The sequence below is a fragment of the Cricetulus griseus genome (assembly GCF_003668045.3).
Source record: "Cricetulus griseus strain 17A/GY chromosome 1 unlocalized genomic scaffold, alternate assembly CriGri-PICRH-1.0 chr1_0, whole genome shotgun sequence".
Classification (NCBI taxonomy): Eukaryota; Metazoa; Chordata; class Mammalia; order Rodentia; family Cricetidae; genus Cricetulus; species Cricetulus griseus.
In genome coordinates, this window is record NW_023276806.1 from 239,040,541 (window position 1) to 239,066,079 (window position 25,539).

A 25,539-nucleotide genomic window follows, 5' to 3' on the forward strand; every position below is an offset into this window, starting at 1 on the left:
AAATGGTTGTGAACTGCCTAATGAGGGTGCTGGGACCTGAATTCTGCTTTTCTGCAACAGGTGTGTGAGCTTTTGACTACTGAATCATCTCTCCAACCTCCTTTTTTCCTTTCCAAAAGCAAATGGCTTGCTTCTGGTTGATTTATAGGAGTTTTTGTGTTTCTGGATTGAGCCTTTTGTCAGATTTTAACACTGAAAATATTTTCCCCTTGGGCGGTGGTGGCACACACCTTGAACTCACAGAGATCTGCCTGCCTCTGCCTCATGAGTTCAAGGCCAGCCTGGTCTACAGATGGAGTTCCAGGACAGGCTCCGAAGCTACACAGAGAAACCCTGTCTTGAAAAAACAGAAAGAGAAAGAGAGAGAGAGAGAGAGAGAGAGAGAGAGAGAGAGAGAGAGAAAGAAAGAAAGAAAAAATATTTTCTAACTCATTACTTATAATATTTTATCTTCATTGTGTCTTTGGATAAACAGAACTATCCATTTTTTTTCTTTTTTTTAATTTAAATTCTTTAATTACCACACATATTTACATATCCATCCCCCCATTCCCTCGCCTTCTCATCCTCCCTTGTTCCCCACCAACCCTCCAACCCATCCCCCCAACTCCTCCCCGGGGACAGTGAGGCCCTCCACCAGGGATCTTCAAAGTCTGTCATCGTTTGGGGGAGGGCCCAGGCCCTCCTTGCTGTTCTGGGCTGCAACAGTATCCCTCCATAGGGAATGGGCTCTCAAAGTCCATTTGTGCTCTAGGGTTGAAGACTGGCTTCACTGTTAGAGGTCCCATAGACTACCCTGGCCTTCTAGCTGGCACCCACATTCAGAGGGCTTGGTTTGGTCCAATGCTGTTTCCACAGCTTTATGACTAAGGTCTCCATGTTCTCACTAGGTCAGCAGAACTATCCATTTTTAAGGAAGTCTAGCTTATGAACTTTTATGGTTAGTTTTTATTTTCTCTTTCTCCTAGTTCATTACTAAAATATTGTTTCTTTCTCCCCTAGAAAGCTTTAAAGTTTCTACTTTCACGTTTGACTATGGAAGTCATCTGAAATTAGTTTTTTTTTTTTTTTTTTTTCACATGGTATGAGATAGGAGTCAGGTCTCATCCCATCCCTGCTCTAAGACCTTTTGATAAGCTTATCTTTTTTACAGTCAAATAGCCTTGGCACTTTTGTCTATTGACCACATATGCTTGGATCAATTGAAATGTTGTTTTACTTGTGAAACTATTGTTTACATTCATTGTTTAAGTAATGTGGGCCTACTCCTAAAACATGGAGACACACATGCACAAATACAAGATCATGTTATCAGATTTGATTTGGATTTTTCTAAGACCTTTACAACAGCCCGGCCTACTCTCATGCCTTGTCCTTGCTCTTCCTTGCCTGGGTTTCTGTGAGGACATGCAGAGTTCCTGGTATGTCTCACGTCTACAGACTACTCCTGTCTGTCTAACCCTCAGCCCCAGGCCAGGTGACATGTTTAGTACAGGGCAGGGAAAGGGCAGCTGCTTTACCAGGATCCAGATTGCTTTCCAATAGGCAGACACTTAACATTTTGCCAGGAAATATTTCCCATCATGCCTTGAGTCTTCAAGCTAGTAATTCAAGTCACTGCAAGGGATTCCCCCAGTAAGTTTTCGTGCTCTCTGCGAAATACAATCACAGTTATGGAGCACATAGTGAAATAGCAAAAGAACATTGGGGACAATGAGTGACGTGAATTTCCTGCATTTTACTGCAGGGAATTACATCCTCAATTACTGTATTCCCTTAAAGACGTTCATAAGATTTGTTTTAGAGTTTTGTCTGTCAGTTGGGCACTCCCCTTTTAAGGCCGTCCAAGAAAAACCTATAAATCAGCTATAGGACTCTTTCCTCATAACCACTGAATGAATTTGCAAGGAAAATATTTGTTTGCTGTGGTTTGCTACATAGTCTGCTTTACATTTTTCAGATTCCAGCAATTTGCTTCACAGAAAGCATTCAATTGTTCGTGTCCAGAATGCTTTCTGTACTTGGACGTGGGTCTGTACGTGGATGTGGCTATCAATTAGCAGGACTTGTTCACATTTCCCTAGGTGTCTCTGGATCATTTCTGAGGGCCTCGGGTTTCCCAGAACTGCACGAGTGGAATGCCTCCTCCTTTAGTGTTTGTATGCCACTCACATTTCAGAATCCCATGCCTACCATGTAGCACATACAGAGGATGCCTGGAAGATAAGTTCAAAAGGACAACATAACAGTCAGCCCTGGAGACTCATAAATATATGACTGTGTGTACTGTACCGTATATCCAAAGCTGGAAAACCTATCTACACAACCCTCTTTTGACTTGCTTTTCCTTGGATATAATTTTCTTCCACTTGTCCATCCACATGTTAGCAGTCAGCCCACCAGGGACAACAGCATTTATTTTTCATTCCAGCCAGAATTTATTCACAGACACTGAGGCAGGGGCTCAGGGTATCAAGATGGATAATGCCTAGTCCCATAGTACAGGATGCTGTTGTGGGGGTGGGGACGGGTCCTACACTGAGTGAATTGAATACTGTGACAGTATGAGTAGGGCAGTCTGGGTACACATAGGGACAGAACCTCTGTCAGATGGGGTAGGGAAAATCTTTGCAAGGAGACAAAGTCTGGACCACCTGTTGACCCACACCAGAACCGGCGCTCTGAGCCTGGCCTCATTTATACCATTACAAACAACAGAAGCAGTCATCCCAGGTTAAAAAAATAAGAATGCCAGCAAAAGAAATGATGTGTAATTATCAGCTGCAGGTTGTAGGGAGAGGTTTTTGCCAGTGGTCAGCTCTGTCCCTCCAGCAGAGTCCCAAATAACCACACAGAGGCAAATAACCACACAGAGGCTTAATTGTAAATGCTCAGTCCATAGTTTAGGTTTGTTACTAACTAGCTCTTACAACTTAAATTAACCCATGTTTTCATCTGTGTTTTACCACGTGGCTCAGTACCCTATCTTAGTGCGGCATGTACATCTCCTGCTTTCTCAGGACTTCCGAGACTCTGCCCCTCTTCTTCCCAGCATCCTCCCAGTCTGGCTGTTCCTGACAAAGGTCAGCTATAGGCCAGTCAGCTCTTTATTAACTAATGAGAGTAATACATATTTACAGTGTGCAAAGATTGTTCCACAGCAGCACGTAGACAGTGAAACAAACCTGGCTAAGTGTCAGGGCTGCAGGGCAGGAGACATGGGCTGCTCACAGTAATTTCTGGTGGTGGAGTAATGGTGTGTGTGAGCCTGGAGGTGATGACAGCAACTGCTTTGCTTGCTGGGATAGAAAATATGAGGTGGAACGGTCAACCCAAGCTGAGGGCCATAAAACCAATGATTTAGAACATTAATTTGATTTAAGAGGTCACTGGGAATCATCTCTAGATTGTAAAGACATTGTTGATGTCGACAAGACCATGTTTCAGGAGTTATTCTTGCTACTGTGGCTTCATTTTGCTGGTTCTTTTTACCTCTTAGTTTATATATATATATATATATATATATATATATATATATATGTTTTTTGTTGTTGTTGTTGGTTTTTTGTTTTTTGTGTTTTGTGTTTTTTGTTTTTTTGCTGAAGTGTCCTGTTATCCACCCTATTAGGCTGGCCTGTACCAGTCCACATTCTTGAGGTGGAGTGAAATTGGAACCAGGTCTGGAGTACGGGAGAAAGGTTGGCTAGAAAAGGAGGCTTGCTTCAAGAGAAAGCTGGAGAAAACAGCGGTGTGTGTGTGTGTGTGTGTGTGTGTGTGTGTGTGTGTGTGTGTGTGTGTGTATGCTAGGATAATAGAATGGACAGAATGGATATGCGTAGGGTTGGGGTTTGGCTCAGCAGTAAAGGGCTTACCTAGCATGGACCAGGCCATGTGTTGGTTCCTGGGCACCCTAAAGTAAAAATAAAAAATAATTAAGTGGGGAAGATTTTTCCTCTAAAGTGCTGATCATTTACAAAGCACTGGTAGGTTTTAAGTTATGATAGGATATTTGGAGCTTCCAGGTGCAATCCATCACTGCAGAGTACTTACACACAAGTTTTTATTGACAAATTTGGGGAGAGTGAGATTGCAGAAGCTTAAGGAAGTACTAAAAATCCTGTAGCACAAAAGTTCTCTACATGTAAATGTTAAAGTAAACATCAAATAATACATGGTCTAAGAGGACATTTTAAACTCCCAATACTTGCCCCCCTCCCATTTTGCTTTGGAAATATAGCTTGTAGTAATTATTGGGGCATTCTATTGAAATTGAAACATTTCAAGTCAGAGCCCAGTCATATCTGAGTAATTGTCTGACCTGGACACCCTGAGAACAAAGCTTTATTCTTAATGACTAATAAGTATATTATATTGGATCAGTGAGATGGCTCAGTGGGTAAAGGAGCTTGCTGTTCAATGCTGGTGACCAGAGTTCAATCCCCAGGACCCCACAAAATTGTTCCCTGATCTCCACATGCTTGGAGAGGTCACACATACTCAAACATGATGCACAGATGCACATATACGCAAATAGATGACTTAATTTTTTAAATTATTTTTTAATCCACCGTGCTGATTGCTTCTCTGTGTGTAGTAGTGTGTCTTATTTCTCTGTTTTTCAGTTTTTTTTCTGACAAGTTTTTGGAAGTTGAGCTAGAATCGGGCAGAGTTAAGTGCCAATTTGGATATAACTGAATTCCCGTCTTATAGCTGTCCCTGCTGTAAGAGTGTCTTTTAGACTTTCCTTTCAGTAGGTCATTGAATCTGTTTTACTTTATGGAGCAGTAAGAAATGCACGAAGGCACCTGAATTTAGAGAGGCTGCCTTGCATGTGTATCTGGGCCCCGGCATTTTGAGTCCATGAAATAAATTGGCAATGAGTGTTTTATTTACCTGTTGGACTCTCAGCTGGCTCATCAAGTAGCATTTTGCCAGATATATTGGACTGTGCTTGATGGTGCAGAAATAGAAGCGGAAAGCATTTAATCACAAATATTTCCGTGCAGACCGAGCGAGGGGTTTAATGTCATCCACAGCAACTTGAATGTGTAACTCAGAAGCAAACATTAATTGCAAAGTAAAGTGGATCCACTGCCCTGCTCTTTTTTTTAATGAACGAAACAACAATTCAGCATTTACTGAAATTGCTGCTGACAAAGAGCTGTTCTGATACTTGGCCCATCTCTGCCGGCAAACGTTTTGATAAGGCTGGCTGCCTGAGTGACAGCCGCACACCCCAGGTTAGACTGCAGTGCGGTTTCGCTCTGCCTTTCTCTCCTTTTAAGCCTCCCTTTCATGTGTAGCCAAGTGAAAGTCTCCAAGTGAAATCTAAGCCCTGTGGTTCCTCGGGGGGCCTTGGCCTGACGTGAGGGCCCAGAAGACAAGCAGCTGAAGGCACAGAGGGCAGAGGCCGGGTGATGACATGACTCTCAGACCTCTCTGAAGAGATGAATGGGAAGGCCTTGCCTCCCTGGGCTCGGGGTGTATTTTACCCACAAGACTAGTCTGAGGATTTTTTTCAAACTGATTGTTTTGCCTTTTTCCTTCAGATGTTGCAGGAAAATGTGTTCTTTTATTGCTCTTCCAAGTCGTTAAACCATTTATCCTTAATCATCTGCAGTCTGTGTGGGAATAAGTTTTCTAAAGATCACTGAACTTTGCTCGATTTGAAATCAGGAGAGAATACGTTTTATTTAATGTGGGAAGCCTTTCTTTTGAGAAACTTGACACAAACTGGCTTTTTAGTGTCTTAGAATTTAATTGAAGAAAGAGCACCATAGAAAAACACTACCAGATGCACAAATGTCTGCTCATGGGTTCGGTTGCCATAAGCTTTATGACCCTTTCTCTGTGGTTATTGATCACTGGAATAACCGTGGCAGTCAACATTTAGCAAGTCAGTGTGAATTAATGAAGTTTTGGTTGCATGGGGGCCAGTAACCCCGGGCTAACCATAATGCATAGCGCCATCATCATAATAGGTTTTCCCGTTGCTACTTGTTCTATTAAGGATGCTTGATGATTTTAGGAGCACTTAATAGATTCACTTTGTGGAAAAGTTAATAAGTCCATTAGGCCACTGGGGTGTGGAAATGATCTGTAAAGAAATAAATTCCCTCCATTTCCACATCAGCATATCACAAAAGCTTTATAGATCTCTTCAAGGAGCAATTGAAAATGGTTTCTAAGAGCGCTACATCTGAATCTTGGTGTGTGGATTTGTCTGGCATGAATCTGGGGTAGAGCCGGCCAAACAGAGCTAATTGAGGTGTGTGTGGTTGAAATTGAGAGAACAGGCCATAATGGTGAATAGAGTTATTTGTCACTGAGTTTGTAATAGGATTTCCAATTAATTCATGCAGGCTTCCAATGCCTTACATGAGCCCTGTCAAGATGAACTACAGCCACATCTAAAATGCCATCCCCTATTAAACGGTGCATGTCAGTGAATTTGTAATTTCTTCTGTGCAGCCAGAAGATGAATGGACTCGTCTCAGAAAACAAATGTGTGCTTCAGAAATGCACATTTCAAATTCTTTAGCACTTCCTGGGAGGAACATTATTTGCATCATTGTACAAAGAAAAATACAAATACATGTATATAGGTATGTTTGTGTGTATATGTGTGTCTGTGTGTGTGTGTGTATGTACACATATATACATACATACATACATACATACATACATACATACATAGTAATTGCTGTGTGAATCCATCCAAAAGGAAAAGGGTCCAGCTACATGAAAACAAATGCATTGTCAAGCGCCCCATTTCACTGGTGACCAGGCTTTCCACATTGATCAAAGATGATGATGATGATGATGATGATGATGATGATGATGATGGTTCACAAGTGAAGCATTTATTTCCTTCTAGGCTCTTTTGTGAAATTTAAATGCAAAAAATCACCAAATCCTCACCACAATTCCTGATGACACACTCAGGGTACAGGGAAGCTGACCCACCCAAGGTCACACATTCAATAAGCAGCTACACTGATGGAGCCTGTTTCTAGCTGCTATGGCCTTTCACAGTCTCATCAGATGTGAGAGTTAGCTCCGTCCCTTGTCAGTCCTTTGTACCCTCCTCCCCAGCAACACTTATTGCTATGCTATTTTACATTTATTTCCTCAAACTGGCTTAGGAAATATTGCTAAGCTGCGATAACCAGGTTTTGAGAAATACTTATTATAGTAAAGAATGGAGTGAGGATAAATGAAGCTTTAAATTCTACCTTCCACAAAATTGGGTGTTGAATAGAATATAATCAGGGTTCATAGCATTGTGAAGAGGGTGTGGGAGGAACCAGAGGGCACAGCAGCAGACGTACTTACAAGGTCATATCAAGGTCAAGCAACAAGAGTTATGCCAATAGAAGCTATATCTTAAGGCAGAATTCAAGGGCATGGGGACATCAGTATTTCTAGAAGGCTCAACTCATGTCTTCCAAGGATACTGATGTTCAGAGCCATTTTACTTAGTATCACATGGACCAAGCCAAGGCAAGATGATCACCGAATAGCATCTTGAGAGAAAGAATTACTATTTGCTTTAATTCAAACAGAAATATTTAGCACAGAGGTTTGGGTAGACTGGTTATAAAACAATCTAATTATTGGAAACAATTCTAAACCTTTGTTCTCATCAAGAGTGTTAAAGGTTGATCGTCTTTGTATATATGAAAAGAGTGTGGAGAACACGATCACACATACTTCTTTACTTTCTTGGAAAGATTAAACTTTAAAAAAAATTAAGCCATTGTATAGCTCGATCTACCTGCTACCCTATTTTCTATTTTTTTCTGTTAGCCTCATCTGCCTGCACCACAGTGTGACATATTCTCTCGGGCTTCAAACCCTTGAGTGTTGCTTAAAGGGAACTATTGATCCAAGACTGTTCACAGTGTCATTCAAGACCCACTGTAAGCTTGATACCATTAGCCTCTCTTGAACCTTATGCCATTAATGCTCTTTCTGTGCCTGTGTCCCTGCTAGTGGTCCTTGCTAGTACTATTCCCTCTCGGTGGAATGCTTCCCATTTTCCTTTTTACCCCCTTAGCCCAACTTTGTTTAGCCAACCCCTTAGGTTTCCATGAAGTCTTGGGGAAATATTTCATTTTTCCCATCTGCCAAGCCCCAAGTTCTATCTCCCTATTGTCAATGGATGTTTCCATCATTGAATTCACACCACTGGATTATCATGACTTCACCTGCCTTGTCCTTCAAGGAGGAGAACTATGCATTATTCTTTTTAAAGTCTTTAGTAGTAGCACATTGCTTGATGAAAAAGTAAAAGCTTGATGAGTGTGTTCCGTGTGGATGGATACTTGGATGAAGATAGGAGGAGCCGAAGATCATAATCTAATTCTGTGAATTATTAGAGATGTATTTGTTTCAACGTTTATCCTCTATATCAGTGATAGGCAGCAGTGCTCCAGGGAGGCCAGGCATTTTAAAGTGCTGACTAATGTTCACAGATGGGCACCAAGAGCCATTGGGAAGTGTCATAGTGAATTCATTAGATTATTAAATGGTCTTGGAAGTGCACTCATTTTTTAATTTCCTTTTTACAACCAGATTGCAATATTTAAAATCTCATTTCTGTGCTTCTCAACCTCACGGTGCTATTTAGCCAGGAAGAACATGTTGAATGTCTTAAGTTGTAAAAGACCATGTCTGAAAACTTGTAGATTATAAAGCTTGAGAGGCCAGTGTTCTAGATTCTTTTCTGTTGCTGTGATAACATTCTGGCCAAAAACAATAAGTAAAGGATTTATTTGGCATACACCCTGGATAATAGTCAAAGAGAATTTGAAACAGAAACCATGGAGAAAAACTGATGGCTGACTTACAGGATCTTCCTTAGCTAGCTTTCTTATACAGCTCAGGAATTCATGCTCATGAAATGGTGCTGCCCATAGTGGACCGGACTCTCTTATGTCAATTAACAATCAACAGAAATCCCAAACAACCAACCCTTAACAATAAAGACAACCCCACAAAGACCAACCCTTAACAATCAGGACAGCCCCATACAGACAAACCCTTAACAATCAAGACAACCCAACATAGACCAACCCTCCACAATCAAGACAGCCCCATACAGACCAACCATTAACTATCAAGACAGCACTGCACAGACAAATCCTTAACAATCAAGACAGTCCCTCAAAAACCAACTTTTAGCAATCAAGACATTCGCCTATGATGCACGCAGAGCAACCTCATAAAGTGTTCAATGGAGACTTTGTCAGGTGACTTTAGGCTGTATCAAGTAGTGCTAACTAGTGCGCTCAGGTTCTGGGGCAGTCTTAACTGCTATATTCCATAACTGGCTGTAGAAAGGAGTCTTACTACATACATACTGAGTTCATAACAAGATCAAGATCTGATGCCCACATTAAAAGTCACATCAGAAAAATGCCCAAAATCTAATCTGCTTAGGAGAAGTTATGAAGCTGATAAATTAGGCTTTGGTTTAAATTTTTCTTCTCCAACCTTATCATCCATCTATCTTGATGAATAAACAATTCATATAAAAACTAAGTTGTTTTTTATGAATTTTTGAATTTCATACCAGGAAACAGACTTAGACAATAATCCCAGGCAAACAAAACCAAAGCTTCACTATATTAAATTTAGGCATAGAGGCTGTACTGTGGATAATACAGAGATAACACTCTCTTTGTATTTGTATTGTAGTAAATGTAATTAGGTTTTTATGTAAGATTTTCTTCTAAGGGCCAAGTTGGTGGATTTGATCTTGACTTAAAGACAACAAGAATATAATCATATTTTCAGAGATGTTTTCTGACTGTTATTTCACTCTTTCTTTAAGGGTATACCTCAGTTACCATGTGCCAAAGCATTATATAACTACGAAGGAAAAGAGCCTGGAGACCTTAAGTTCAGCAAAGGCGACATCATCATTTTGCGAAGACAAGTGGATGAAAATTGGTACCATGGGGAAGTCAATGGGGTCCATGGCTTTTTTCCCACCAACTTTGTGCAGATCATCAAACCTTTACCTCAGCCCCCACCTCAGTGCAAGGCACTTTACGACTTTGAAGTGAAAGACAAGGAGGCTGACAAAGATTGCCTTCCCTTCGCAAAGGTGAAGTATCCAGGAGATTGCTTTCAGCTTTTCTGGTTATTCCCTCACACCTGGAATAGGGCTGGTATTTCATCTTGCAAAAACAGAAAATAGTTTGTGTGAACTCTGTCACTGTGCTTCTAAAGATACTAGGAAGTAGGCTTCAGGCCACTAGGAAAGTAATTTTGTGTGACGACTTCTACAAAGGATAATTTGGGCCAATGTTATTCTTTGTAGCCTCGTTTTCCTGTTTAGAGTCAGTTGATTTCTGAAACATCCAGGGATGCTGAAGTATAATTCCAAAGAACAAATGAAACATCATTACTTCTTACTCTCTATTTAAATTTCCTTGCTTACAAGCACACAGGAATATATTTACTGAATTAATGAGATGGTTTCAAATTTTAAGCAGAAACTACTTTTGTGAAGTGAAACAATAGACTGTGTTTCAGTGAGCATTTTCTGAGTTATCAAATATATCGAGAAATATCTGAGAACAATTTAAACAGATGTCTAAGATGCTAGAGGGATGGCCTTTGCAATTTACTGCTCTAAAAATAAGCATCTGGCCTCTTGGTAAAATTTGTAGTTTTACAGATGTTTAAGAGGACCCTAGAGTTAGGCAGGTGTCTCAGTTGATGAAGGCACTTGCTGCCAAGCTTGACAGGTGACCTGAGTTTGCTCACAAAGACTCACATGGTAGGAAAGAGCCCCTTCCCCCATGTTGCCCTCTGACACCCACATATTGCTTGTTCCCCACCACTACTACAGTGAATGTAAAAACAAAATTTAAAAGACATCAATCAGATTGACTGGCAGTCCTGTTTAGTTCATGAAAACATTGTATTTTATGTACTAAAGACGAGTTACAGAATTCATCTCCTATTAAAACTTCAGTCCCTTTATTTAGGATGCTAATTAGCTGATAAATTTAATGTGATCAAAGAGACTCGTGATTTGTTGTTTCTTCAGGATGACGTACTGACGGTGATCCGAAGAGTGGATGAAAACTGGGCTGAGGGAATGCTGGCTGATAAAATAGGAATATTTCCAATTTCATATGTTGAGGTAAGTTAATTTGTACAATCTTGAGTCATATTCAGCTTAGTTAATAAATCTTAGTTATGCACATTAGGTATTTTGAGATACTTGTGGCTCACGACACTGGCAGTGGCTTTGAAAGGCTCTACTGTTGGATTGGAAAGACTTCCTTCCTTGTGTCCTGCAACTGCTGAAGATCATAAAATGTGACTCTTTATCACATTTCTGAAACCTTCCCCTATGGCTTGTTAAAGAGACCACATACCCACTGTCACCTGTGTGTTCTAAAGGGACCCCATATTCACTGTCCATTACCTGTGTGATCTAAAGGGACCCCATACTCACTGTCCATCACCTGTGTGATCCAAAGAGACCCCATACTCACTGTCTGTCACCTCGATCTGGTTTCTGCCTTGAGTGGTGAGGATCAAGAAACATGAGAAGTTAATATATTAATTTTATTTGTTTGCTTATTTCTCATATTTTTATTACACTTATTAATTAATGTATGTGTGTAAGCAGTAGGTCAGAGGACAACTTTGGGAGCCATTTCTTTACACCATGTAGGTTCAAGGGATTGAACTCAGGTGGTTAAACTCATTGCAAGCACCTTTTACCTGCCCTTGTTTACTTACATATTCAGTCACATCAACCTAGAACAGTGATTCTCAGAGCAGTTCTTTGATATTATTCACTAAGTAAACGATGCCTTCTCCTTCATACCCCAGTAACTTCTTAGTCCCCTTTATCATTAGTTAGCATTGTTCAGAAAGCTTTTGACCAAACCAGACTGAAGAAAAGTCTTTTTAAAAAGTATATATAAAATTGCATACTCATTCTGTGGTGATATATTATTTATGATTTGTTAAAGCTTGCTTGAGAATTCAGAAAGCAAAGCCAGCCTCAAGGTATAGAGATCAAGCAATGGTGATACACACCTTTAATCCCAGAAGCCAGAAGCTAGGAGGTGGTGGTACACACCTTTAATCCTAGGACTCAGGATTAAGAGGTAGACTCTGTGAGTCCAAGGCCACCAAGATCTACACAAGAATGATCCAGTCCTAAAGAGAAACTGCTCACACAAAGATGATCTCAGCAACTGGGTCCACGAGCCTTTAATCCCAGTATTGGGGAGGTATATAAGACAGGAGCAAAGGAACTCATTCTCCAGCCACACTAAAGACAGGAAGACATTGAAGTCTCAGAATTCTCCAGCTGGGCTGAGGAGAAGCATCGTCTGAGGTTTGGTGAAGAGCTCAGGGAGACAGGTTCAACACTTTCGGTCTGATGTAGAGTGAGAGCTAGGGACCAGATGCCTTTCTTTTCTGATCTTCAGCTTGAAGCTTGAACTCCAATATCTGACTCTAGGTTTGTGATATATCATTCTAAATAAAATCAAATTTAAAAATGAATGGGGCGGGGAGGGACTTGGGGAGATGTCCAGCCGCTGGTAAAGTGCTTGCCACATAAGTATGAGGACCTGAGTTTGACCCCTAACACCCACTTAAAGAGGATGAGCTAGGGGCTGGAGGGATGGTACAGGTTAAGAATATGGGCTGCTCTTCCAGAGGACCCAGGTTCAATTCCCAGCATCCACATGGCAGCTCACAACTGTCTGTTTACTCCAGCTCCAGGAGATCCAACACCCTCTCACGGACATACATGTGAACAAAACATCAATGCACTAGAGTAAAAATAATAAAACAAATAATTGGAAAAAAAGAAGAAGATGAGCTCAACAATGCACAGCTGTAATCCCAGCTGTCATTGGAATCATTGGGGTTTGTTAGTGGCCAGCCTGGGTTCAGTCAGAGATTCTGTGTAAGGCAGAGCAGAAATTGAGGAAGATACCCAGTACCAGTCTCTGGCCTCCATATGGACACACGTTCATGTGTACACATGTGCAGACACACACACAAAATGAACTGGGCAGTTAGCATTAGGAGCAGACACTGATTACATCATACGTCCTGAACTGTCAGCTGGTAATAAGCATTTCCTGCTGAAAACAAAATTGAGGGCATTGTTTGAAGAGTGAAACCACCAAAGCCCAAACAGCCATTCCGAGTTGCTGAGGTCAAGGAAGACTTTGGGCAAGAAGTTGGTATCTTGCGATGTTTAAATAGATGTTAACTGAGAGAGATGAGAAATGCATTTTCCTGTGAGCAGGAGGAACACCCAGGTGGAGAGGCCTGCATATGCAAAAGCCAAAAGACAAGAGAGATCTCAGACTGTCTGGGGAATTAAAGGCAGTTCTGTCATCTAAAAACATCAAAGTGTCTATCATGAGCATGTAAAAACGTAACAATAAAAAAACCCCACTATCACTTATTCTGCCATCTTTTTATCTGAGACATTTGTTTCGGCATGATTCTGAAGGCTAACCTGGCAAACTGTGTCACGGTAACCAGCATCTAGTGTCTCTCTTAGACAGCAAAATTGCCAGAGCTCCATAAAACATAGATGTGTCTGCTGTGTGTCCATGAGAATTTAACCCAAGCTAGCTACATCTCCTGAGTGCCATCCATGTATTCAAATGTTCCTGTTTATTAAGATCTTTTTTTTCTGACTTAGAAGAAGCCAACAGAAAAAAAAAAAAATCCTTAACCAGCAACCCTTTCGGTGTATTATTTGTGTGCATCCTAATTGTGGGTTGTGGAAAAATCCTGGCATCTCCAGGTATTTGAACAGTTATGCTGAAGAGTGTGAGCAAACACAGCTTAATGAAGAGCCTGTCCCTACTTGTCAGGTGTTACCACTGTTCCTGCTGAGGCTTGAGCTAGCATGCATGAAAGGTAGTGCTACGTGGGGTTTTTTGTTGTTGATATAGGGCAGGTGTAGAATTGTTCAATAAGCATAAAATGATCCACCCACAGAGAGGCCAGAGTCACTTACAGTCATTGGAGTCATAGGATTATTTACTCTGACTTAAAGTGGAAAGGTAAACTACACAGGGGGAAAGTGTTCCCATTCCCCGCTCCACCCCGCCCCCACCCTCCACTATGAACGTTTTCCTTATTTGAACCAGAACTTTTCCAGCGAAGACATGAACCAAATCATCTGTCTGTCGAGCCTGTGAACAGCCTTTGATGTCGAGCTGTCACGCTGAAACTCCTGGTGGGGAGCAGAGCACTGGGGCTGAGTGACATCTGGTTCAGCCTTCAGGGCCTAAGTGGAGGCAGGTTTTAGTCACGGCCAACCTGAACCCCGATATCTCAGTCGTGGACAGTGTCTTAGGCCAGTGTCCATTGAGATAAAACAAAGTATACAGACAAAAAAATGAGGCTTTCCCCTAAATAATGCTTCCTCTTGCTCTGTAAACCTTTCCTATTTGGCCAGCTTGACAAACAGAGCATGCCCGCTTTAAACACAGCAGTACTACTAAAGTTCACGTGTAGATTTGCTTTTAAAGGATGGAAGTGTGGTGGGGTGGGAACAGATCTGTCTATGTAGCCCAGGCAGTCCCGGAAGTCACTGTTTAATCCAGTCTGACTTTGAATTCACCATCTGCCTGCTTTAGGCTCCTAAGTGTATAGGAGGCTTATAGGTGTAAACCACCATGCTAAATATTTTCCTTGTATCTTATAAACCAACTTAGTCTGCCAGAGTATAGCTATGGCCAAATAAATGATCATTGCCACCACGCACCATGACAGGATACTCTCAGAACTGAATTTGGAGTCCCAGAACCATGTCTTTCCTTGCACTGTCCTGCAAGCAAACACACCCCCAATCCCATCAAAGACTGACTAGAGGGCTAAGGATGAAATTCAACTGATAGAGTGCTTGCCTAACATGCTCAAGTTTGAGCCCCAGCCCTGCATAAAACCATGTACAATAGTGTGCACTGTCATCTCTGCACCCGGGGAGAGGAGTCAGGATGATCAGAAACCCAAGTCTGAGGCCAGATCGGGATATTATGAGACCCTGTCAGTTCCTTGGAGTCTCTATCTAACTCTTATGGTAAGAATTCTTGTCAGGTAGTTGTGGTGGTGCACGCCTTTAACCTCAACACTTGGGAGACAGAGGTAGGGGGAATCTCTGTGAGTTCAAGACCAGCCTGATCTACAGAGAGATTTCTAGGACAGGCTCCAAAGCTACAGAGAAACACTGTCTTGACACCCACCCGCCAAAAAGAATTCTTTTTCTTGACTCTGATTCACTCTTCAGTTCGAAGACCACCTATGTGGCCACACCTTGTGGGTTGTAAGTTGTGTTCTATCTCTTCCCTCCAAAGACCACCCGTGTGTGTGGCCACACCTTGTAGGTTGTAAATTGTGTTCTATGTGGACAGTCTCTACTTTGGCTTGAGAAAGCTGGGAAGCAGCTAAAGATAAGAGATTCTTGAAGCTCAGGAGATTCTTGAAGAAACCACCCCAGGATACGTGTCAAGGACTGATCACAGTCAAAAGGAAGAAATTAGAACTCTGTTGCTCTTTGTTCAAATATACCAGTTGTCTGCAAGGTGGATGGGAAGATTGTAGCAACCCCATTAATTCTGTGCTGACTCTCTTGGTTTTAGCAGTCATTTGGACAAAGGTGACATGATTCTCAGCAAGCAGAAAGTTTGGTTGAAGACAGTGCTGAATATGGAATTTGGGGTATTTCTCAGGCATCATTGTACATTGTAGACTAATAGTGAACTATAATTTTTTACTGAGTTTCTCATTTGATTTTGATTACCAGTCCTTTGTTTGCAGTCTCTCTCAACCCAAGGTCTTAAACAAATAAGTTGTTTAGCTCCTTGATGTTTTTTTTGTCATGGGTAGTTTGAAGATGCACATTCCTGCCTTCACAGATGGCATAGAGCAGAGTGGCGTGGCTTAGGAGATGGGTGTTCTTATGGTTCCATTGCTGCCAGAAGGAAGGCTGTAGCTCATTCTTTAGGCACCTTCCAGATGTTAATCTTTGGACATCATTGCCTTACCTTTAAACTTAACCTCTCTGTACTTGCTTTATCTTAACAAACACCACGTGGCAGAGGGGGAAACTGGGAATCTGGAGCCAGGTAGCTGGGATGGAAGTGGTGGCCCACTAAGTGACGCTCTATGCGACTGTGGGCCTTGTCTTCTCATTGCTAAAACTATAGATGTTAAAACTATAGTTAAAACTATAGAGCGGAGCCTGGCCCCTTTGTGGTGCCTGTGACCAGTAGTCACCATTGTCATTTTTCCTCGCTCACTGTACTTTTTCTGCCTGTAATCTTTGGATCATGTTTTCTGCTGTAATGATTAACCACTGTTCCCCAGACTCCCTGCCCCCATCAGAATGGGAGTCCTTGTGGGAGTCCTTGAACTATATAGCTTATGGCAGTTTCCCAGGTTCTCATCAAGGGTTGCTCATGGCAGGCTCTCAGAAAATACTGCTTGAATGAATGAATACATACACAATCTAAGAAATTAGTAGAACAAAATTTTCTAAGTCCAAACCAAACTAGTTTGTAAATTTTTTTTTGTCCACTTTAAATTTTTCCAGCCTACAGTCTCATCTTTCACTACCTGGTATATATTTTGTTACTGGTTTATCTTGTCATTACATTAGGAAGTTACATGCCTAGTAGCCATTGGGTAGGTGTGTGTGACCCTGGTGAGGTCCTTTGTTTGTTTCTCTACTCCAGCTAACCTCAAACATGTTGTGCTTCCCCGCACCTCCATTCTAGGTTCACAGATAGGTGCCACCATATACAACCGTCCTTGGTGGGATATTTTCCTACTTTTTGTTTTTGTTTTGTGTAACTAGGCTGCAGTTGGGTAGGTGTGGCAGTTGTCTAGGTGCGGTGGCATATTTCTAATCTAACCAGGAGGGTCAATGGTTACAGGTCAGGTTGGGCTTCTAGCAAGATCCTGTCTCAAATAAATAAAATTAAAACAACAGCAACAAAACCCTGAGAATAATAAATGAAAAAAAATTTTAAATGTAGGCTGAGAATTTAGAATTTTCCCAGGGCTAAAATAGTAATAATCACATTCCAGATTAAATCTGGAGCTCCTATTGTAATATAGAAAAAGAATTCCCGGTAGTGAGCAGGGTTGGGGAAACATTAGTCAAAGGTGGTGAAACTTTAGTTCAAAGGGATAAGGTCTTCAGGCTGTGGCATTCACTGTGCTGTCTACTTCACCAAAGAGAAGCCAAATGTACTGACTTATTACAGATGGCTCCAGCCTGGGATCCTAGCACCTCCCTTGGTACTGTAAAGTCTGGGGTATTGTTCTTGTTTCTAAGGCGTGGAGGTGCCTGTGCAGAGTTTGATGTTGCCAAGATGATCTCAGTAGAGCTGAGAATGGCATTGTTGACTTTTTATTATGATTTATTCTGTTAAAGCCTCTTTCTAGAGAATAATAATAGAGGGGCACATTAATAGTCTTTAATCTAACAATCAAAGAGTTGATTGAAGTATATAAAAAGATTTCCTATCATTTATATTTTTGATGTTTTTCCCTTTAAAATTAAAAAGCATAATCAATGTTTATAAAAGCAATTGAGGGAAATTGTCAGAAAGTTGGAAGGAATATGACTATATTGATTAGCATCCAAGTTTCTATTACAATTCTGAAGTCGGCTTATTTTTTAATGGATGAAATTTAGACATGGCTGTGAGAAATCAGAAAGGGAGAATTACTAAATTGTTAGCACAATCCTTTCTTCTTAATTCTGGATGACCGGGAGGGTATCTTCCTTGGGTGTACCTCTGGGGAACTTCTTTTCCCATAGGCATGGTGGGCTACATCCCATGGTGTGGGTGAGGTACCAGCCTCATATAGGTGGTTGTTGCCTTTATTTCTGCCACAATGATGAAATGAATATGAGCACTGACTCCTATGGTAGAAGCGAGACCAGTGTCCTGTGAGTTCCACTGACAGGTCCTTAGGCAATGTGGCCAGAAAGGGACTAGCTGAGGTTTGGTAAGGAGGTCTTACAGGTAGGTTCACACTCCATCAGCAGCCGCCTACTAATTTAAGAGTCCCCATTAGGAGAGCATCCAAGGAGTGGAGAGTATAGAGATCCATTGATGTTGATTGAGTCTCACTGCAAGAATGGACAGTTTGTGATACCCCAGGCAGTTTTATAGGACATACAAATGTAGATCTCCTGACAAGCTTTTTTGTTTGTTTGTTTGTTTTGTTTTTCACAGACAGGGTTTCTCTGTGTAGCTTTGGAGCCAATCCTGGCACTCGCTCTGGAGACCAGTCTGTCCTTGAACTCACAGAGATCCGTCTGCCTCTGCCTCCTGGTGCTGGGATTAAAGGCATACACCACCAATGCCCATCGTCCTGACGAGCTTTAATCAGAGCCTTGAAATAATGACCAAATATTATTATCTAATATGCACCATGATTCCCCAAAGGGTCCCCAGATTCTTCATCCTGGCCATTCCCCTGCAGGGACAAGGATGCGAGCCAGGCATTGCTACTTGTTTTAGAGTCACACTTTGGAACCGCTGACTTGTGCACCTGGGATGTGTCTTTGCCCGTGTCCATATAGAAAATCACCCATTCTTCGAGATATAAGTAGATTCAGTCAGTTCTTTGGAAGCCTTTCTTTTTAATTCTTCCATTCATCAAGATATATCCTATGAAAGCCAATCCAAACATCCCTGTCCTTGAGTCACCTCCATAATACTAAATTTGCACCATCCCTACAGGCCTGGTGTGGCCTATGGCTCTGGTAATGTGTGTGGTTTTCTTACCCTAATTGCTTTGAGGATATAGTCATATACAGAACATTTTAAACATTTTACTCCTATAATATAATTATAATCTAGAAAACATGAAGAGAAAATGAATAAGCCTAAGTGGATCACATAGGAAACTAAATAAATATCCCTTTTTTTTCCATTATGTTTTTACAATATTACATTGTTTTGTCTTTCTCCATAACATTTGCAGTACCAATAGCCAATGGTTTTTAGCTACATAAGAAATAATAGGTAGTCTATAACTTATTTATTTTTACCACTTTTAAGACAAGTGTTTTTGTTTTGAGTAGTTGCTGAGTGTCTGCTCTCTAATCTACCCTATGCTCTTGCCTCAGTTGCTGTGGAGAACATCTGATAAGTAGCCTTCCTGATGGTGCACAAAACCATTATCATCCAGCTTTGCTTAAGTGGATAGAGATTTTTACTTTTCATAAAAATATGAAATGATTCTAAGTTCTAGCATGAAAAAGGTTCATCTTTCAGAATGATTAATTACTCAACTTCAAAATCTGAGGTTGCCTTTGTTAGAGAAAAATTACAAATTAGTCACAGCCATAATATTTTGATATGTGTTAACATCATTTTAAAAATAGATTTGTTATATTGTTATATACATCCTAAATATTGCTGGTAACTAAGGGTTTACTAAGCAAAGATATATTCAATTTGATCTTTTATGGAGAAGAACTAAATGGATTCTTTATGCTTTTCTGAGCACTTGTGTATAGATGTGTTGAACAGAACCCTTGTATACAGATGTGTTGTGTACAGATGTGTTGTGTATAGACGGCTTGAACAGAACCACTCTGATGATACAATCATTGGGAGCAAAATCTTCTCCATAATGAGGTAGAGTGCTCCAGAAAAGCTTTTCCCTAAGTGATGTAAAGCAATGTTACTTTTTATAATACAAACCTCCTGTCAGCGCGCATCCTAGACACACACATGCTGTGCAGAGCATCTCTGTGAAAGGGGAAGCCATAGGCAAATATGCTGTTTCAGTGCTCACCACCCCCAGTTCTTTTCTTTTGTAATCGCCCTCCCATCCCCACCCCTGTATATCTCCACATCCTCACACTGTAGGAATCTAGGATGGAGGATGCTTGCTCATTGATTTATTAACTGTGTACACATTGCTTTGGAATTTCTGTCTGTGTGTCATTTCTCATTGACTAAATTTTACTCAGAATTTAATGGCAATTCCATGCTCTTTACCTCTTGGGAGATATGTATTTCCTCTGTTGTGTTCCTATGTCTGGTAATGAGGTTCTAGAAAATAAAATGTATTGTTGGAATATATCCTCCTAGTTAATAGGTGTTTCTGATTTATGATGCGTATATGTATATGAAATAGAAACACATACAGACCACATGTATTGCCAGTTCCTCTAGAACAGGGACATCAAATGATCTCAATCTTAAGGTTGTGGGCTGGCCTCTCTTCCCAGCACTGTGGCTAACTGTGGATGTATTGCTTCAGGACTAGTGGGTACCAGCAGCTCCTGGGTCCTAATTGGGCTTTGGGGTTGTGCTTGCATCTGTCTTGTAAGCTCTTCTGTGCTTTGACTGTGAGCTGCTTCTCCTGCTGTGAGTTTGCTGTCTTCCCCAGGCCTTGCATCCACTAGGAATCTGATCACATCCTTTATATTTTCTGTGACACCTGCCACTTGTTTTCTTTCCCTTGGTTTCCCCTTAATATGAGAACATGATCTTCTTTGACTCTCCTGAAAAATCTGTCACATCAACTTATGTCTGTAACCTCTTCCCCCCACATAATGCTCAAAAGGTCTACTTAACTCACTGTCTTTGCCTGTTTGTATCTGTAGTTAGGTTTTGGCCCCTCTGGGCCTGAAATGGCCACCTTGGTTTTCATTAACTCCCTTCTTAGCTCTTCTTCTGTCCCCTGAATAACATCTACCACTAGTCTTAATCTCATTTATGACTGTTGCCCTTTTCATTTCTGGGGTGTTGTTTTGCTGCCCTGTGGTCCTGAGTGCCTTGTAGTTTTCTTCCTATAGTCGCTGTTTTCTTCTTCACCTTCCATAAAGCAGAGACCACCCAAGCACAACTCTCAGATGACTCCCATGCTTGCCCTGCAAATGGTTGTATTATAATTGCTTGGTCAGGTATAGACTAGGGGGTGTAACAATAATTCTTTCTGCAGCCGCCTGAATTCCACTGCCATGTTAAGGCCCCCAAATAACACACAGAGTCTTATATTAGTTACAATGCTGCTGGCCAAGGACTAGGATTTTTTATTTGCTAGCTCAGTCTTAATTATCAACCATAACCATTAATCCATATATTTTTATAAGGACTTATCTTATGCTGGCCTTATGCGTCCTCTTCCTGGGATCACATGGAGACCCTCTTTACTACATTTCCCAGAATCCTCCTCGACTCCTAGCCCCACCTATCTTGTTTTCCTATTGGCCAACAGTGCTTTATTTATCAACCAATAAGACAAACATAGACACAGAAGGACTTCCCCCATCAAGGGAGATTTTCATAAAGCTTATTCTATAGCTTTCCTTTTTCTAAACAGAAAGTCAGCTGACAGGGCCAAGCAGTGGCTCTCGAAAGGTTTATACACTCTCCTAGGTCACCAAATGTGTCTATCACTCCATGTCAGTCTTCCAGCCTTTACTGACTCACCTGCTTGTGCTCTGCAAACATTGAATGTGTATCTTCCAACGCTAGTGTTAAGAACCTGTTCGGTTCCCCAAATCCTCTTTTCTCATGAGTCAGAGAGGTGTGTCACTCTCTCCCACCCAGTGCTATGCTTTGGCTTATAATAGTCACTCAACAACAACAAAAAAACACTGACACAATTGATTCCTCTCTCTGTTTGTTCTGAGTCTGGTCCCACATGGTCCAGGCGCTCTAAACATGACTCGGAGATCTGTCTCTTGAGTATTCTGAGGGGACTTTTGTGTTTGGGGTGAGGAAAGGCAGACTTAGGAATAAAACCTTACAATTCATGAACTCTAATGCCATGTTACATAAGAGACATTGGAAGCATGGTTCAGAAAAAGTGACTTGCCTGAGGCCACAGAGTAAGTGAATTATAAGTAGGGACAGAGTCATTAGAAGAACAATACTTCTGGACTGGATTTTACAGGTTGCAAAACATGTTATCCCGTACTCATTCCTATATGAGGTACTCAGGGGCAATGCTACATTTACTTTTATAGAGCTTAGAAGACTGAAGTCAGGACAATAAAGTTGGCTCAGCCAACAAGGACAGAGAGCAGACCCTAGGTTAACCCAAATTCAAGGATCTCTCTGTGTTTTTTCTCTGACAGTACTGCCTTCATTAGGTTTTCAGTGGCATGTACTTTTCCCTTCAAAATCAGAAAGCTGAAAAACAGTTCTGATTTATTTATTTATTTATTTAGTTAGTTAGTTATTTAGTTATTTGAGTTTTAGCAGCTGGGCCCAATAGCAGTGAAGGCTATTATGATAAACTAGGAATTACTTACTGGCCTTAGGCTTTCCACTCAAAGGGCGCCGGTTATTTTGCAAACCCCCTTTCCATGGCAGGCTCTGGTGAGGTTTGTAGTCACTGTTGCTTGGCATCCTGCTACTTACACAAGTGATTCTTGTCCTTAAGATTTCTTAGGGCTCAGAACTTAGGGCTTAGGCTTTGGGAGCTCAGGGATAATTCAAGAGATCAGGGGTAACCTGTGGTGGACAACTCCCTTCAGCATGGCCTCTTTCCCTTTAAGAGCTTTCAAGGGACTAGAGCTGAGCTACCAGTCCATAACATCACTGCTGAGCAAGCTGAGAGGTGACCAGTGCACACAGACATGGGGTGTGGATACTTGATGGACCTCCATTTCAGATACCAAGTACCATTTTAGGATTGAAAGCAGGATCTTGCACATGTGTCTTGGTGTACTGTTTGTATTGAAATGATAGTACTTTGTTTATATTGGGATAGATAAAATATATTATTGAAACTACCTAATAATATTTTATTTATGTTGGGCTAGATGAAATATATTATTGAAATAATAATAATGATATTTTGTTTTATTGGGCTAGATAAGATATACTATTAAAATTATCTCATTGTTCTTTTTATTCTTATAAATGTGGCTATTTGGGAAATTGAAATTTTCTATAAGACTTAAGTTGCCTAGTGGTGGCCCAGAGGCAGACCTCAATTCTAAGAGCTGTTTTTTTTTGTTGTTGTTGTTTTTTTTTTTTTTTTAAATCACAAACATTTGTAGGAGCATCCTAGCCTAGGGGAAACTCCCTTCCCAATTTTATAAAACTGACGAGTAGTGGCTCTTCTCCTATGTGTGAGTCTTGTAAATGAAGGTTGGACTTGCCTTTTCTGTTTGGGCAAACACGAAAGCTTGGTATCCAGATTGAGGGGAGCAAACTAGAAGACTAAGGGGACCTGAACTCCTAAGGCAGTCATTTAAGAAGCATTTGCAAAAAACAGTGGTGTGAGGCTAAATGTCATTTCTTTGAAGAAGTTGGACTTGAACAATGATTAATAAGAATAAAACTTGGAAAACAGCATCAATGGACACTTCTTTGGGATTCAATGTGACTACTTTTTCAAAAGCTTTTAGGTGTACACATTAATGTAACAATTTCAATTTTAGGAATTTATCCCGTGGATATGTTGCTACAAGCATGTCAATAATATAGTAAATGGTGGTATTTCCTCTATATAGTAGAAAGCCGTGCCTGTTCCTAGGGGCATGGCAAGATGCACACAAGCTGTTAGATAACAGTGTGCTTTGCCTGGATTCATCTGTGGTAAAGAAATTAGTCAGGTAGATGATTATGTGGCAGCATTGCTTAAAAAATTTATAGAAGGTTGTGCTGTAAATTGTTAGACATAAATGCATATGCAAATGGATTGGGAAAAGACAGGTGTAGGGCACTGACTAAGATCTTGGTTTTATCCCATAATATTCTATACCATTTGCTTCATTTTTAAAGGTAATTAATCAATCTTTTGTTCCTTTGAGATGGAATCTCAACCTGTAATGAGGCCTAGCTTAGAAATTGCTACATAGACTGGACTGTCCTTGAACTTGTGACATTTCTCCTTCCAGACTACCCAACCCCACCCCAGTGCCACAATCACAGGTGTGAACTACCAGGAATGGCTGTTTAATTACTTTTATAATGCACTTTACAAGTTTTATTTGCCTTTGGGAAGAAAAAAGTTCAGTAATATTCTGCCCTAGTGGATTGTAAATTACAATAGTTTCCTTTCAAACCTATTCTTGGTGCTGTATATCCAAAAGCCAGAGACCTACTCTTATATAAAAGTTCTGATAAAACACTGACTACCAAAACTATTTGCCTGGTCCTTTAAAAGACTATATTCTCTTTAGCAAAGAAGTCAACCAGACACAATTAAATTTTAATATTGCCTTGGATGTTTTGTTTTTATTAACATTTTTTGAGTATTTCTTCTCAGATTTATCCAAGGTTTTTCCTCAAAACATAAACAAGAAGGCTGGGAGTATAGCTCAGTGGCATAGAACTTGCCTCATGTGTAAGACCCTGTGTTTAATCCCTGGCACCACAGATGTAAACAAATTAGTTACATAACAGAAAAAATGTGAAAGTTCACGAGAAATTTAAGACCAAAGCATCTCTTTAGACCCTTCTGTTTAGCTCTAGAAGGCTAAGCTCTACTTTGAGTCCCACCTGAGTATCTTTTCTGCCTTGACCACACACGAAAAAGGTTTTTTTTTTTAGGGTTCGAGTTTGTTTTGCATGCGATGAGTGCACTTACTTGTAACTTTTTTTTATTATTTTATTTTATTAGTTCAAATTAGGAACAAGCTTGCTTCAGATGTCAATCCCTTCTCCCTCTGCCTCCCCTTCCCCACAACATCCCACCGCCCCTAGCCATCCCCCCTCCACTCCCCAGGCAGGGTAAGGCCCTCAAAAGGGGCTCCCCAAAGTCTACCACAGCATCCTGGGCCAGGCCTAGGCCCTTCCCCATGTGTCCAGGTCAAGAGAGCATCCCTTCACATGGGATAGGCTCTCAAAGTCCCTTCTTTTTTTTTTTTTTAAGACCTTACATATTTAATACAGTGCATTACCCCTGTACAAATGGAAAAAAATTAAGTTCAACATTTCTAGAACAGTATGGCTGTTAATTTTTGTACAATGCCACTTGTAACTTTAAAGGTCACGGTGAGATAAATGTCAGAGGAAGCCCACACCCACTGAATGCAAGCAAACATTCATAGATTTTATCAAAATTCCGTGAAAAGTTGTCAGACCCCTGACTCCCTGTTGTTACAAAGGTTATGTTATACTCACAACAGAAGGCTTTTTAGACTTCTGCCAGGTTTACCCGAGGCTCCACTCTCTAGCTTTTTATCTCATGACTTTTCTCTGGAATCTAGGAAAAAGCCATGGAGCTGTGCTACTAACACCAACCTCTGCCGTTCCAGAAAAATTTAAAGTAATTTTAAAGGATGAAAACATCTTGCTAGCAAACATGATTGTCACATGTAAAAATGAAATTCAGGGGAAATAAGCAGGCTGTTTAGAGGACAAGAAATGAAACAGGAGATTGAGCTATGTCCTTTTAAAGTGAGAAAGTAAGAGGGACATTAAAGTTCTTGGCCTCTTTGTATTTACTCCCCTGTCAGTAAGGAGTTGTGTTCAGCAGCTGAACAATGGCCACCTTGGGCACAGAGTTGGCCAACAGCTGTGCCAA

General features: G+C 40.9%; 1 protein-coding gene across 2 annotated transcripts in view; it reads left to right on the forward strand.

Moving 5' to 3' along the window:
- Sh3rf1 (SH3 domain containing ring finger 1) overlaps window positions 1-25,539 on the forward strand; it is a 157,606-nt gene that overhangs the window by 90,321 nt on the left and 41,746 nt on the right. For both annotated transcript variants that reach the window (XM_027394074.1, XM_027394075.2), the window contains 2 exons: window positions 9,839-10,114; window positions 11,066-11,161. In XM_027394074.1, coding sequence (XP_027249875.1) covers window positions 9,839-10,114; window positions 11,066-11,161 — 372 coding nt within the window. The remainder of the gene's footprint in view (window positions 1-9,838; window positions 10,115-11,065; window positions 11,162-25,539) is intronic.